At 36.5% G+C, this 12,129-nt stretch overlaps 1 protein-coding gene across 1 annotated transcript; it reads right to left on the bottom strand.

Moving 5' to 3' along the window:
• Positions 1-1,602: 1,602 nt before the first annotated feature.
• On the bottom strand, positions 1,603-3,102 carry LOC141685881 (uncharacterized). Its single transcript, XM_074490958.1, has 2 exons — positions 2,338-3,102; positions 1,603-2,031 (listed from the first exon to the last, which is right to left on the bottom strand). The coding sequence occupies exons 1-2, from the start codon at positions 3,100-3,102 to the stop codon at positions 1,603-1,605; spliced, it is 1,194 nt and encodes a 397-aa protein (XP_074347059.1).
• Between the last annotated feature and the right edge of the window lie 9,027 nt (positions 3,103-12,129).

Here is a 12,129-nt window from a genome sequence, read left to right as displayed (position 1 = left end):
CTTGTCAATATCTGCCCAATTATATATAAAATAACGGGGTTTGAATGCATGATAATCTAGCTCCCATATTTCTAAGATAACACCGTAAAATGTCAAGTCACTTTCTACGGGGTTCAAATCTTTAGCGCTAGACACTTGGACAGTTTTAGCAACTAAAGACACTCCACTGTTTTGAACAACCCTCACACCGTCTCGCTCTTTTGTAAAGTATCGGACCCCGTCTACTAGATAAGCTTCGTAAGTCAAAACTGAAAATGATGGTTTTCCGGCTATCCATCTTATTGTCTCTGAAACTCCTCCAGGATTTTCCTCCATTTCACTACTAACCTACACATTTTCATAAACAAAATACTTCTAAATTCCATATTACTACAAAGCAAATAAATTAAGCACAAATGAAACTATAAAATACTAACTTTTTCTAGAAACCAATCGGCAAAAAGGCGATTGTGCTCTCTCAAGAGCCAATGAACACTTTTCTTTTTTCCTTGATGGATTCCCTCTAGATACTCCTTATGCATTCTAACAGAAATTATATAATCGTTAACTAGCCAGTAAATATATAATTTATATATTAATTGAACAGCCAAAAAATTAATAAATTCTTACAAAATATATGGCTGTACTTCAACGTTGTTTAGAAGAACATGTAAATGAGCTTCATCCCGCTCTTTTTCTTCGATTGATTTCATTGTCACAACAGATAATGGACCACTTAACTTGCCTTCATCTTTATGAAGACCAGCAGTGGTGCAAGCTTGCTTGACAAACTCTTGGCAGAATTCTACTGATTCTTCTCCCAGATAGCATTCAGCTATACAGCCTTCGGGGTAATAACGGTTGCGTACGTACTCTTCAACACCTTATTAAACCTCTCAAATGCATACATCCATCTATAAAATATTGGCCCACATAACCGTAATTCCCGAACCAAGTGCACTATGAGATGTATCATTATATCAAAAAATGATGCAGGAAAGATTTTTTCCAACTCACACAAAGTTACAATTACATCTAATTGTAATTTATCTAGTTTCGATACATCTACAACTTTGCTGCACAAAGCATTAAAAAGAAACACAACCTAATTATGGTGACCCCGACTTTTTTTGGAATTACCGCACGAATTGCAATAGGAAGCAGTTGTTGGAGTAAGATGTGGTAGTCGTGGGACTTCATCACAAACATCTTTAATTCTTCCATGGAAACACAGTTTTTAATGTTCGACGCGTGTCCATAAGGAAGTTTCATGTGCATTAACGATGACAACATTTTCTTTTTTTCTGCCTTGGACAAATTAAAAATCGAAGGGGGTAAGTAGGTTTTTTTTTCTCCTTTTTGTGGAGTTAGATCAGCCTTAACCCCCATGTCAATCATGTCAAGACGAGAAGCTTCACTATCTTTAGACTTAGATTTCATATTTAGTAGTGTGCCGATCAAGCTATCACACACGTTCTTCTCGACGTGCATGACATCTAAACAATGACGGACATGGTGAAACTTCCAATATTCTAATTCAAAAAAAACCAACTTTTTCTTCTATGGACAATCAACCTTCTTTGACTTCCTTACTTCCTTCCCAAACTGAAATTTAATTTTATCTTATTGCAATAAAACCTCTTTTCCAGACAGAGGTTGACGTGCCTGCCCTAATTCTTGTTGTCCATTAAAAGCGGCCTTTTGCTTCCTATATGGATGATTCCTAGCCAAGTAACGCCGATGGCCTTGGTAACACATCTTCCTGCTATGGCTTAAATACTTGGAAACTGTATCATCAGCGCATACTGGACAACACATATAACCTTTATTAACGCATTCAGACAGATTTCCATATGCAGGAAAGTCATTTATTGTCCACAATAAAATTGCTTTTAAACTGAAATATGACTTGGTGTATGCATCATAAACATTTGGTTCACCTTCTTCCCACAACTTCTTTAAATCATCGATTAAAGGCTGTAAATATATGTCAACATCATTGCCAGGCTCATGTGGACCGGAAACTAAAATTGTTAGCATCATAAATTTCCTCTTCATACATAACCACGGAGGAAAATTATAAGTCACTAATACTATTGGCCAACAAGAGTATCTATTGGTTAGACCGTTAGTATGTGGGTTTATAACATCTGCAGACAACGCCAAACGAATATTTCATGCATCACTACCGAAGGCAGGCCACCTATAGTCGATATTTCTCCAAGAAGGAGAGTCGGATGGATGCCGCATCTTTCCGTCTTCTATTCGCTGCTTTGAGTGCTAGGTCATTAGTTCAGATGTAGAAAGAGATTTAAACATCCGTTTGAATCTTGGTATAATTGGAAAATACCACATTACTTTAGCAGGAACATTAATCCTTATTTTACCATCCTTTCCTAACTTCCAGCGAGATAAACGACACTTAGGACACTCGGAAGCATCAATATTTACCCCCCGATACAATATGCAATTGTTTGGACATGAGTGATATTTTATGTTTTCTAGGCCCAAGTCGGATAAGGTTTTCTTGGCTTCATATGCATTAGGTGGCATCACATCGTCCTTAGGAAGGAGAGAGCCAACGGTAGATAGCAAATCGTTAAAGGCACTATCACTAATTCCAAACCTAGCTTTCCAATTGTGCAATTTTAGCATCAACTCCAACTTGGTACATTCACTACCCTCATACAAAGGCTGTTCAGCATCAGCCACAAATCTCCTAAACTGATACAACTCATTATTGTACTCACTCGAATTATATGCAGTATCACAAATATTGACTGTTTCTGATGCAAGGCCAGGGGAAGGTATCGGTGTGTGGGCAGACGTAGGTGCAGGGGCAGGCGTAGATGCAGGGGTCGGAGCATTTTTATTAACTGATGACCTACTTACAGACCCTTGAGTATGCCAAATCCAATCCAGGTACCCCAGACTAAAACCATTTTCATATAAATGTCCCCTGATAATCTTAACTGCAAATTTTTTGAAGTTAGCACATCTTTTACAGGGGCAGGGGATTCTTTTAGGATCACTAGCATTTTCCTCGGCAAATATCAAAAACTCTTCAACCCCGATTTCATAGTCAAGTGTGTCCCTATCTTTGAAAATCCAAGATTTGTCCATGTTATTCTCAAACTACCTGATTGTCAAATAACATATTAATTTACTATATACTATAGTACATTTACTACCTAGTATAATCAATGTAAAATTCCTATATTCACTCATAAACCATGCTATTTACAACGACAAGCCCCAAACACAAATATATTTACAAACAACACAAACAAAAATATATACAAGCACTTGTTATTACATGTAAATCCGTATTTTAACTACACATACAACTACACATGCAACAACTACACATTTCAATTTCACATGCATACATATAACTACAAAAATATATACATGCAACCCAAACATATATAAATAGATATGTAAAGAAGAATATACCTAACAAAGCAAGCTCCAAAATCCCAAAAAACACAACAACAAACTCCAAGACCAAAATCCAACTTAATTAGCTCCGAGATTTAAGCTTTAATAAATCCTTAGCTACAAGATTTAGCTCCAAGAAACTCTACTCCTCACCTTAAACTTCAATGAACACACTTAACTCCTTAATCTTCGAATTTGTCACAAAAATTGAAACAAATGAGAAAAAAAACATGTGAAAGAAGACAGTAAGAAATTAAGAGATGAGTTGAAGAAATTGAGAGGTTTAATTGGAGATTCAAGGTCTAATCGGAAAGGGGGAAAGACAGTAAGCATACATTTGAGAATTCTAGGTTTAGCAATCGAGAGAGAAAGGGGGAATGAGTGAATGAGTTTTTTTTTTGTTTTTGTGGAGATTGTAATTTTTTGTTTTTGTTTTGATTTTGAATTATTTTTAATTTTATGTTATAATGTTATTAAAGTGAATGAGTGAATAGGGGGATGGGGAAATATACTAAGGGGGGGGGGGAATTTGGCTAAGGGCGGGGAGCAAAAGGGAGAAGCAGCGGGCTCTAATTTTTTAAAATTTAGCTTAGACATTGGTTATTATGTCAACCGATGTTAAAAAGAAATTGGACATCGGTTTATATGTTAACTGATGTGACGTAGTTTTTAAAAGAACAACTTAGACATCACTTTACTCAAAAGCTGATGTAAACATACCAAAAAGACATCACTTTTTTTATGTGATGTAAAAAAGGCTTTTAACATCAGTGACTTTTCTGACTGATGTCTAATGTGCGATGTCTAATGCTGATTTTCTAGTAGTGGTGGTGTCAATAGCGCATGAAAAAGATGAAAACATGGGAAGGGAAGAAAAGAAGTACCCTGCACAGAGACTGAGGAAAGTCCCAATTGAATCAAAGAAAATTCCTCTAACAAAATCCAGCTGGGAGTCTGGCCATTATCCTTTATAAGCTCATTATATATGATAGTTTCCTCGAGAGATAGGTGGATGGTTTTAGGGCTGCCATCTATGACCTTCCCAAAGGAGGATCTAAAGAGTGTGCCCCAGTCACCATTCTCCCATCTGAGCCCAACAAAACTATCCCTCCAGTGCTGGTTATTATCAGGGATTGAAGCAATGTTGAAGATTTGTGTAAATTTGGGTCGTTGTCTAATATAAACCCAACCGGGTTGGGCACTATTATAGCATTGAAAAAATTTCATAAACACAGCTACCAGAAAGGGGGAAACCACTCCTAAGGCATAAAAACCATGAAACAAAGGATATTTCTCTAGGCATTTGGGGAAGTTGGCAAGGATTGGTTTGTAAATCATATAATAATCTAAGAATGAACTCATGAAAAGGAAACCTTAGCCCCGCGTTAAGGGCATCACCTTAAACAAATAAAGTGTCAGGTTTCCAGTGACACGTACGATCACCACCTTCAGCGGGAACTATTCTAAGGGGAGGATGAATGTTATAAGTCGTGTTAAGTTCTTTAATAGCATATTCCTTATACCATTTGTTACAATAATCAAAGGAATCTAAGTGACCACGGGTATTCGTCTCCCCTAGTGTTAATCATATCTATCAACGACATATAAGAAGAACGAATTTCAACGTCGTTACCTCGCTCGGAAGCTGAAGCAATCTTTGCTACCCTTTTTGAGCTCTTATCTGCAATTAATGAAGACTGAGTCGAAGCTTGAGGCTAAATGTAGGAGGAGGAAGGAGGCCGAAAGTGGCTTGCTCTACCGGAAAATTTTTAGAGGGTGAGAGAGGAGGAGAGTTATGAAATCTCACTTCACTCTCCCCAATTATATAGACCCCTAGCTGGTAAATGGGTCGGTAAAAATGGGATATTAACCAGTTACAACCGGTAAAAACCCAGCCCAAAGGCTTGGGTCCAATTCCAGAAGATTCCAGAACATTTTTAGGAAATCAAAAATAAATAGAAAGTAATTACAAAATTATTATATAAGAATACTCCAGAATATTCTAGATAGTTCTGGATAAAAGGCCATGCAAAAAGGACCAGAAAAGAAAGGCCCAACAGGCCCAATTAGTAGCCCAGGATAAGAGCCCAGAGTTTAGAAAGTTCTAGACAAAGGAAAGCCCAACAGGCCCAATTCTGGAACCTTCCATATTCTCCTAAAAGAAAGTAAAATAAAAATAATAAGATAAATGGAAATTCTAGAACAATCTTTAAAAAGCTGAAGTAAAATTTGGCCAAAGGAAAAGTCCATCAACAAAGCCCAGTAAAAGGCCCACGGATGAAAGGCTCAATCAAAAATTAGGTTAAGAGTCAAAATCCTGACCCAATTTCGGTCAGGAATTCTGATCGAATGATCCTGATCGAAAATTCAACGAGTAGAAATTATTGGACCTTAATTCGGTTAGAAAATAATTTTGTATTTAATCCTGACCGAATGTCAATCAGGAATTCTGATCCAATCGTCTTGACCGAATTTCGATCAGGAATTCTGATCGAATCACCCTGACCGAAACTAGTCACGACCAGAAAATATGGGGCCTTAATTTGGTCAGAAGCACAGGGTCAACTCGAGGTCCTGACCAAATTCGGTCAGGATCCTGATCGAATCGTCCTGACCGAAAATAGCTTCGACCAGACATTATGGGACTATAATTCAACCAGGATCCTGATCGAATGGATTCATGGTCGAAATTATATATAAAAAAAAAGAAAGAAAGAAAGATGGAAATTTTCTGGGAAATTCAGAAAAATAAGAATTTCTGAAATAAATTTTAGAAAAAAATCACGAAAATTTCAGAAAAATTAAGGAAAATTTCCAGAAATTAAGGGAAATTAAATAAAATTCCAGAAATTAAAGAAAAATTCCTGTAAATTAAAGGAAAATTCATGTAAATTTAGGAAAATTCCAGAAATTAAGGAAACAATCCTGTAAATTAAGGAAAAATACCAGAAATTTCCTAAAAAAATAGGAATAAGGTAAGGAAAATAGTAGGGAGGTTCCAAAAATAACCTAAAGCCACGTACAAGGCAAATTGTTGTAAATGTGTAGGTCAATCCACACTTTACGCAGAAAACGATACACTGTAAGGGATTAAATGAACTTAACTTCCGTGAATTTTTTTACAATTTCCCAGAAGTTGGGGGGCAAATGATAGGGAGAAAAATAAACCCTGGTTGCGTAATTAATATCGCATTAATTATGACCGGGTTGGGCCAACAATAAATTCCATTATAAAGGGCCCAAAACCCTGAATATTGATTTATTTCTTAATTAATTAATGTGGAAAAAACCAGCTGATAAGTAAAGTCCAAATAAGGACACAATTCCTTGGAGATTGGCCTCCAGGAAATCTCATATGATTAGGATTCAATTTCCTGCATTATATGACTCCAAAAACAACTCTAAATCAGAGACTTGTCCACCAAGTCTCATAACCCTAATCTAATTCCAAGGCATTCCATGCCTATATAAGGGGTCTTACCCCACAAATCAGAACTACATTTTTGACTTGATCATTGGCAAATAGAAAGGTATGTATGTATCTTGTTAAGGCAGATCGAGTCACGAGACACAAGAACAATCAAATCGAGCCTCGACTCACGAATCCTAGCAGTAAATACACCATAAGTTTTTTATCCATAACAGAAAATTAAAAAACATACATATGGGACAATTTATAAAAAAACAAATTCCAGTAGATTGCATAATATAAAGGATTTACCCTAAAATACAACAGATATACATTAGTGTGAAAAAGTCTAGATCCATTTTTGAACTAAATTATTGTGTATCAACTATCAACTAACTAAAATAATAGGACAAACAAATGATAAAAATAACAATTTTTTAAGACTAAATGGTAAGAATATTTTTTTCAATATTTTTCTCATTCTTACAAACAGGATATAAATTTTTTTAAAAAAATCTTATTTTTTATGTAAATATGCCTTTTACAAAAAATACAAAAAAAATAAAATGAAATACCCAATATGGTATACATGACCCTATAAATACAAAAAATTAGGTTAAATACCTATTCTGATATATTGTACTTCAAATAACTTTGATAATTTTTTGATAAATATCTCAGTTTTGATATATAAGTTACCAATTTCAAAAAATGTGTTAATTTTGGCCCTCATCCAGAACATAACCATAACCATGAAGATATTAAATATCTTTTTTATTCAATTTCAGACTATTAGCCTCCATTTTTTACACCCCAATGATGGTTTGTTTTCTGATCATGCAATGAAGGCTTCGGTGTTGAATTGGTACACAGAACTTAATTGTCCAGTATTACTAGAAAGCACTGCACTTAAGGTACTTTTGGTTGTATGTTAGTTTGACCATCATGGCTGGTACAAATTTTGAACTTTAGAATTTAAGACTGTTATAACCTAATTTATGCCGACCTCTTCTTCGTTCAGAGAAGTAGACTTCAGATTGCAAAGAGAAGAATGCGAGAGATGATTCCCCCGATTCACCTCCGCTGTGAGAATAAGTTAATCGGTTTTTAGGATGGATAATTCAGAATATGAGAGAGTACTGATATTTGTGTGTGTGAATACTAAACCTCCATTTATGTATATATCCCCCAGTTGACGTAACGTCTCTGTCCACTATATTCGGCCCGTTCTACCTTTTAGGGATAGTGGACGTTGTGGACAGGTGACCTTGTCTTCCTTACTGGATTGCTCCGGATCTCCATTTCATGGGTCGATAATCTTTCGGCCTGCGTCAGACCGATTCCACTTCGACCCAACATGAAACATGGGCCTATCATTGTGGGCCTCCAACATGTCCCTGAGCTTCGGCAGAGAATGACTTTCTAAGATGAAGTCCAAACGCTTCGGCCCACGAACTCTGTTCAGGGGAGAGTGTCGCTTGGGAACCTGAGCCTGTCTTAATGATGACAGTTTTCATGTCTCGAAACACCCCAACCCCATCTTAATCATTGAATTCCAAATGACTTGATCTCCATCATTGGTTTTAAAACCAACGTCTCTAGGATCAAGGATCCCAAGGGTCATATCCCTGGTTCCCCTATATATAGTTTCCTTCATTTACGACCTTTTCCTATACATTAATCTGTAACCCCAAACTCTCTGTAAAAGTAACAACTCCAGGCATCCAATCACGAGAAATACAAGATCAAGATTCCGTCAACAACCTCCACACTTTCCAAACACAAGTAAGCAATTTTCCTTTTACTTTAATGTTCTATGTTTTTTATTTTTTGCTTTTGGGGTATACGTTTTGCATACATTTCATGTGGTAGCGTAGAGTATTACCAGGGTGTGTTTCCTGTCCCTATTCTTCTATTTTTTTTTCTTTTTACCCTTTCTCTGAGTTGAGTTAGTTTTAGGATAAACTTAAGTTTAGGAGGATTTTTAGGGAAGGCAAAGTGGACAATTTCTGGGCTTAAACATTCTTCGGCGATTTTAAGCCTTGGAACAGTCTTCGGCCTTTTGAACATACTTCAGCATTTAGAACAGTCTTCACTTCGCCTTATCCTTTTCTTCTTTTTTTTTCTTTTTCACTTGGGGCCTTGTTGGGATTTAAAGATGGCATCCAGGTGTTTTGTGGGCCTTGGGCATCCTTCAAAACGCTTAGGCTTCGGAACATACCCTGGGAGCCGATCGCTCGAGTCCCCAAACCGATCTTGGCCTGCTGTACTCGGCCGCCTTCACACAATTTTCACTTTTCTTCGATCATTTGGTTCGAGTACACGGATGACGTTCCTCATCTTCGAATACATGATTATGGATCGGATATCCGTTAGAGGTCCTCAGGTACCTAGCGGTCTGGCCCAATTCAGCGATATTATTTCTTTCCCGACTGCGAACATCCCCACGCATCTGAGGTCCGCAGACATAGAGACATTCCACGGAAAATATTAAATTCTGAGGGGGGCTTACCATCTCTACCACCCCAAAAGTTCAGACCGTATCTTTAGCTGCCCCCCGGTCCCTTCAGGGTGCGAAGGTCGTACCATCGGAATCTTCGAAACGGATTTAAAGTGTGGCTTTCGTGTCCCCCTCCTAAAGTTATTAAAACATCTGTTTAGACAGATGAAAATCGCCATCGCCCAACTACATCCAAATGGATTCATCCATAAAAACACATTCTAGTGTCGTTGCATGGCGGCCGACGTCACGCCGTCGACTCATCTTTTCTGGTTCCACTACGACTTTCGGAGGAACGGGAAGAGTCCGGGGTTTTATACCATCGACCGTAGGGCCGGCCGAGGGGATTGGTGTGCTAGCAATTCAAGTAACAAGAAGAGCCATATAACGACTCGTATATTTTTTCGCATTATTTAAATGTATAATTATTAAATAATTGAGTAAATAAAAGTGTGTTACTATTGTCAGCTATGTATTGTAGTCATTATGAATTGTGTGTGTTGTATTATTCCATAGTAAGTGATTTTATTTATCACTATTGTGTTTTGTGGATTAAATAGAATAATTATTAGTGATTTAATTGTAGTTTTATATTTATAAAATTAGAAATTATTTTCATAAATATTTGGATTGTCCCTAAAATTTTTTTATGGCGTTACAATTTCAATAATTATTTTTGGGGTTTCATAAAATTTAGAAATCAATATTTCATCAATTATTTATTTTTAAATGATTTTTCTGATTGTATTTATTTGCAAAATCAGTATTTAATTCCAGAATTCTTCAAAAATTGTGAAACTCATATTTTATTAAGTATTTAATATTCTGATAATTTTAAAATAATTTTACAAATTTTTGGGGTTAAATTTACCCGCACGTTTGCTCGTTAAATCGTTAAATGCGGGTATAATGTGTGATTCAAATATGTTTTAAAAATTATGAAAAACTTGATTTTATTAGTTTTGGATTTTTAGAAAATTTTAAGACTAATTTGGATTTTTTTCGAGGTGTTTGCAATCGCAAGCGATATCGTTAAAATCAGAATGCGGTGTGAAGTACGATAATTAAAAATAGAAACCAGATAAATATCATCATTCTTATCCCTTATTTCTTCATTCACCATTTCAGTCTTCTCCCCCTGGTTCAATCTCTCACACAGTTCTCTCCTCTCTCTCTTGGCAGTCTCTCTCCCGTTTCTCCTTCTTTCCCTCTCTTCTTCCCACATTCGTTTCTTCTCCATGATAAGCTCCCATGAGCTGCCTATGATTCTTTTTATTTTCTATTCTTATGGCCGCCGCCGGATTTCTTTCCGGCAGGATGGTCTGCGCGCGGTGAACGGCGCCTTTGTTTTCCCAGATGCGTGTGTGTGGTGCCTGTGGTGTGTATGTTTTATCAATTGCATCTTGTTGCCGCCTTGTTCCCGATTTCCAGATGTGTATTTTTATGTATATGCACCTATGTGTCCAGTTATGATGTTTTGTGAAATTGCCTGAAGCTGTCGATTCCCGTTTCTGGGGTTCGAATTAATTGACTTCTTTCCTTTAAGGAAAATTTGAATGAAAATTTTGTTTACTCAATTAATTTATTTCGTAATATTCAGAAATTTAATCAGCGAAACCCTCGATTCGAAACCCGATTCGGGAACCTCCGGGTTTTGCCACCGTCGACGATGAACTTCGGTGAGTCGACGGTGGACCGTGATGATATAACCTAAGTCCTATAATTATTAAAATAATAAATAATAATTAGTTCATAAAATTATTTCACGACATGAAAATTAGTAATTTTAAATCGAGGTCGGGCACATAATTTGAACATGAATTGTGATTGTTGAATTGACTGCTTGGGTGATTGGTTGTTTTGACGTTGATTATGTTTCTACGGGAAGGCCGATAGACAGAGGAGATGTTGTCCGATTTTCGGAAAATTAAACTCGAAAATGCAGGGACCTATCCTGTGATTATCGGGATTACCAATCAAACGTACATAGCTATATAATTGTTAATAAATATTGTACGAACCTACTTGCATATTGTGATAAAACATTTTATAAAATAATAACAACCTTTTTTACGAAATGTCGAATATAGATATTTCCCGAAAAAGATTGTCGAACCAAGTTTTGAGTATGTGAACCCTAGAGGTTATGTGTATCATAATAATATGTATAATTGTGGGTCGGATTGTGATATCATTTGGGTAGAACTGATAGCGAGGATATGTCAAGCATAACTGGTTCCTAACATAGGGTAGTTTGACTTTATAGGTTCTAGTCAGAAGACCCGAGAATTGACGTTGGACTAAATATAGTCTAGTGATCAGTCGACAAGCTCAACAAGGTTTTAATCGAAGGACCTGAGAGTTGAAGTCGGATCCAAAATAGTCTAATAGTTAGACGATAAAGCCGAGCATCCAGATCGATTCACTGTCAATCAGAGATAGTTGTAAAGCTTTGCAAGGCAAGTACCTCTGACCATTCTTTGATGGTTCAGCATATAGGAATATACAGTTGTGTTATTCTTATAGTGGAACATAACGTTTTAATTTACGTATCCCCAAGATATGAAATTATTCGTTTAAACTATGTTTTGGGGAAAAGTAAATTCTGAAAATGCCTATCTCTAAATTATGAATAAAATTGGAAAGATTTTAAGGAGTTGTAATAAAATGGATTAAAACGAGATTGGTATATGATACCTATGGCAACACAGATGACAAGTTAATTCCTTTGGAAACACGGATGACAGGTTATTCCTGTGGCAACACGGATGACAGGTTGATTCACGTGGAAACACGGATG

Source organism: Apium graveolens, chromosome 9, assembly GCF_009905375.1.
Source record: "Apium graveolens cultivar Ventura chromosome 9, ASM990537v1, whole genome shotgun sequence".
Lineage (NCBI taxonomy): Eukaryota > Viridiplantae > Streptophyta > Magnoliopsida > Apiales > Apiaceae > Apium > Apium graveolens.
Note: the sequence above shows the minus strand (reverse complement) of the source record. Positions and strands in the feature narration are given on the sequence as shown.

What these genes read in the sequence shown, in the direction of transcription:
- LOC141685881 (XM_074490958.1), bottom strand. Translation starts at nt 3,102, where the DNA reads ATGGACAAATCTTGGATTTTCAAAGATAGGGACACACTTGACTATGAA. An exon ending in GGATTAATGTTCCTGCTAAA is followed by an intron (nt 2,032 to 2,337) that starts GTAATGTGGTAT and finishes TTATGTATGAAG; the next exon opens with AGGAAATTTATGATGCTAAC.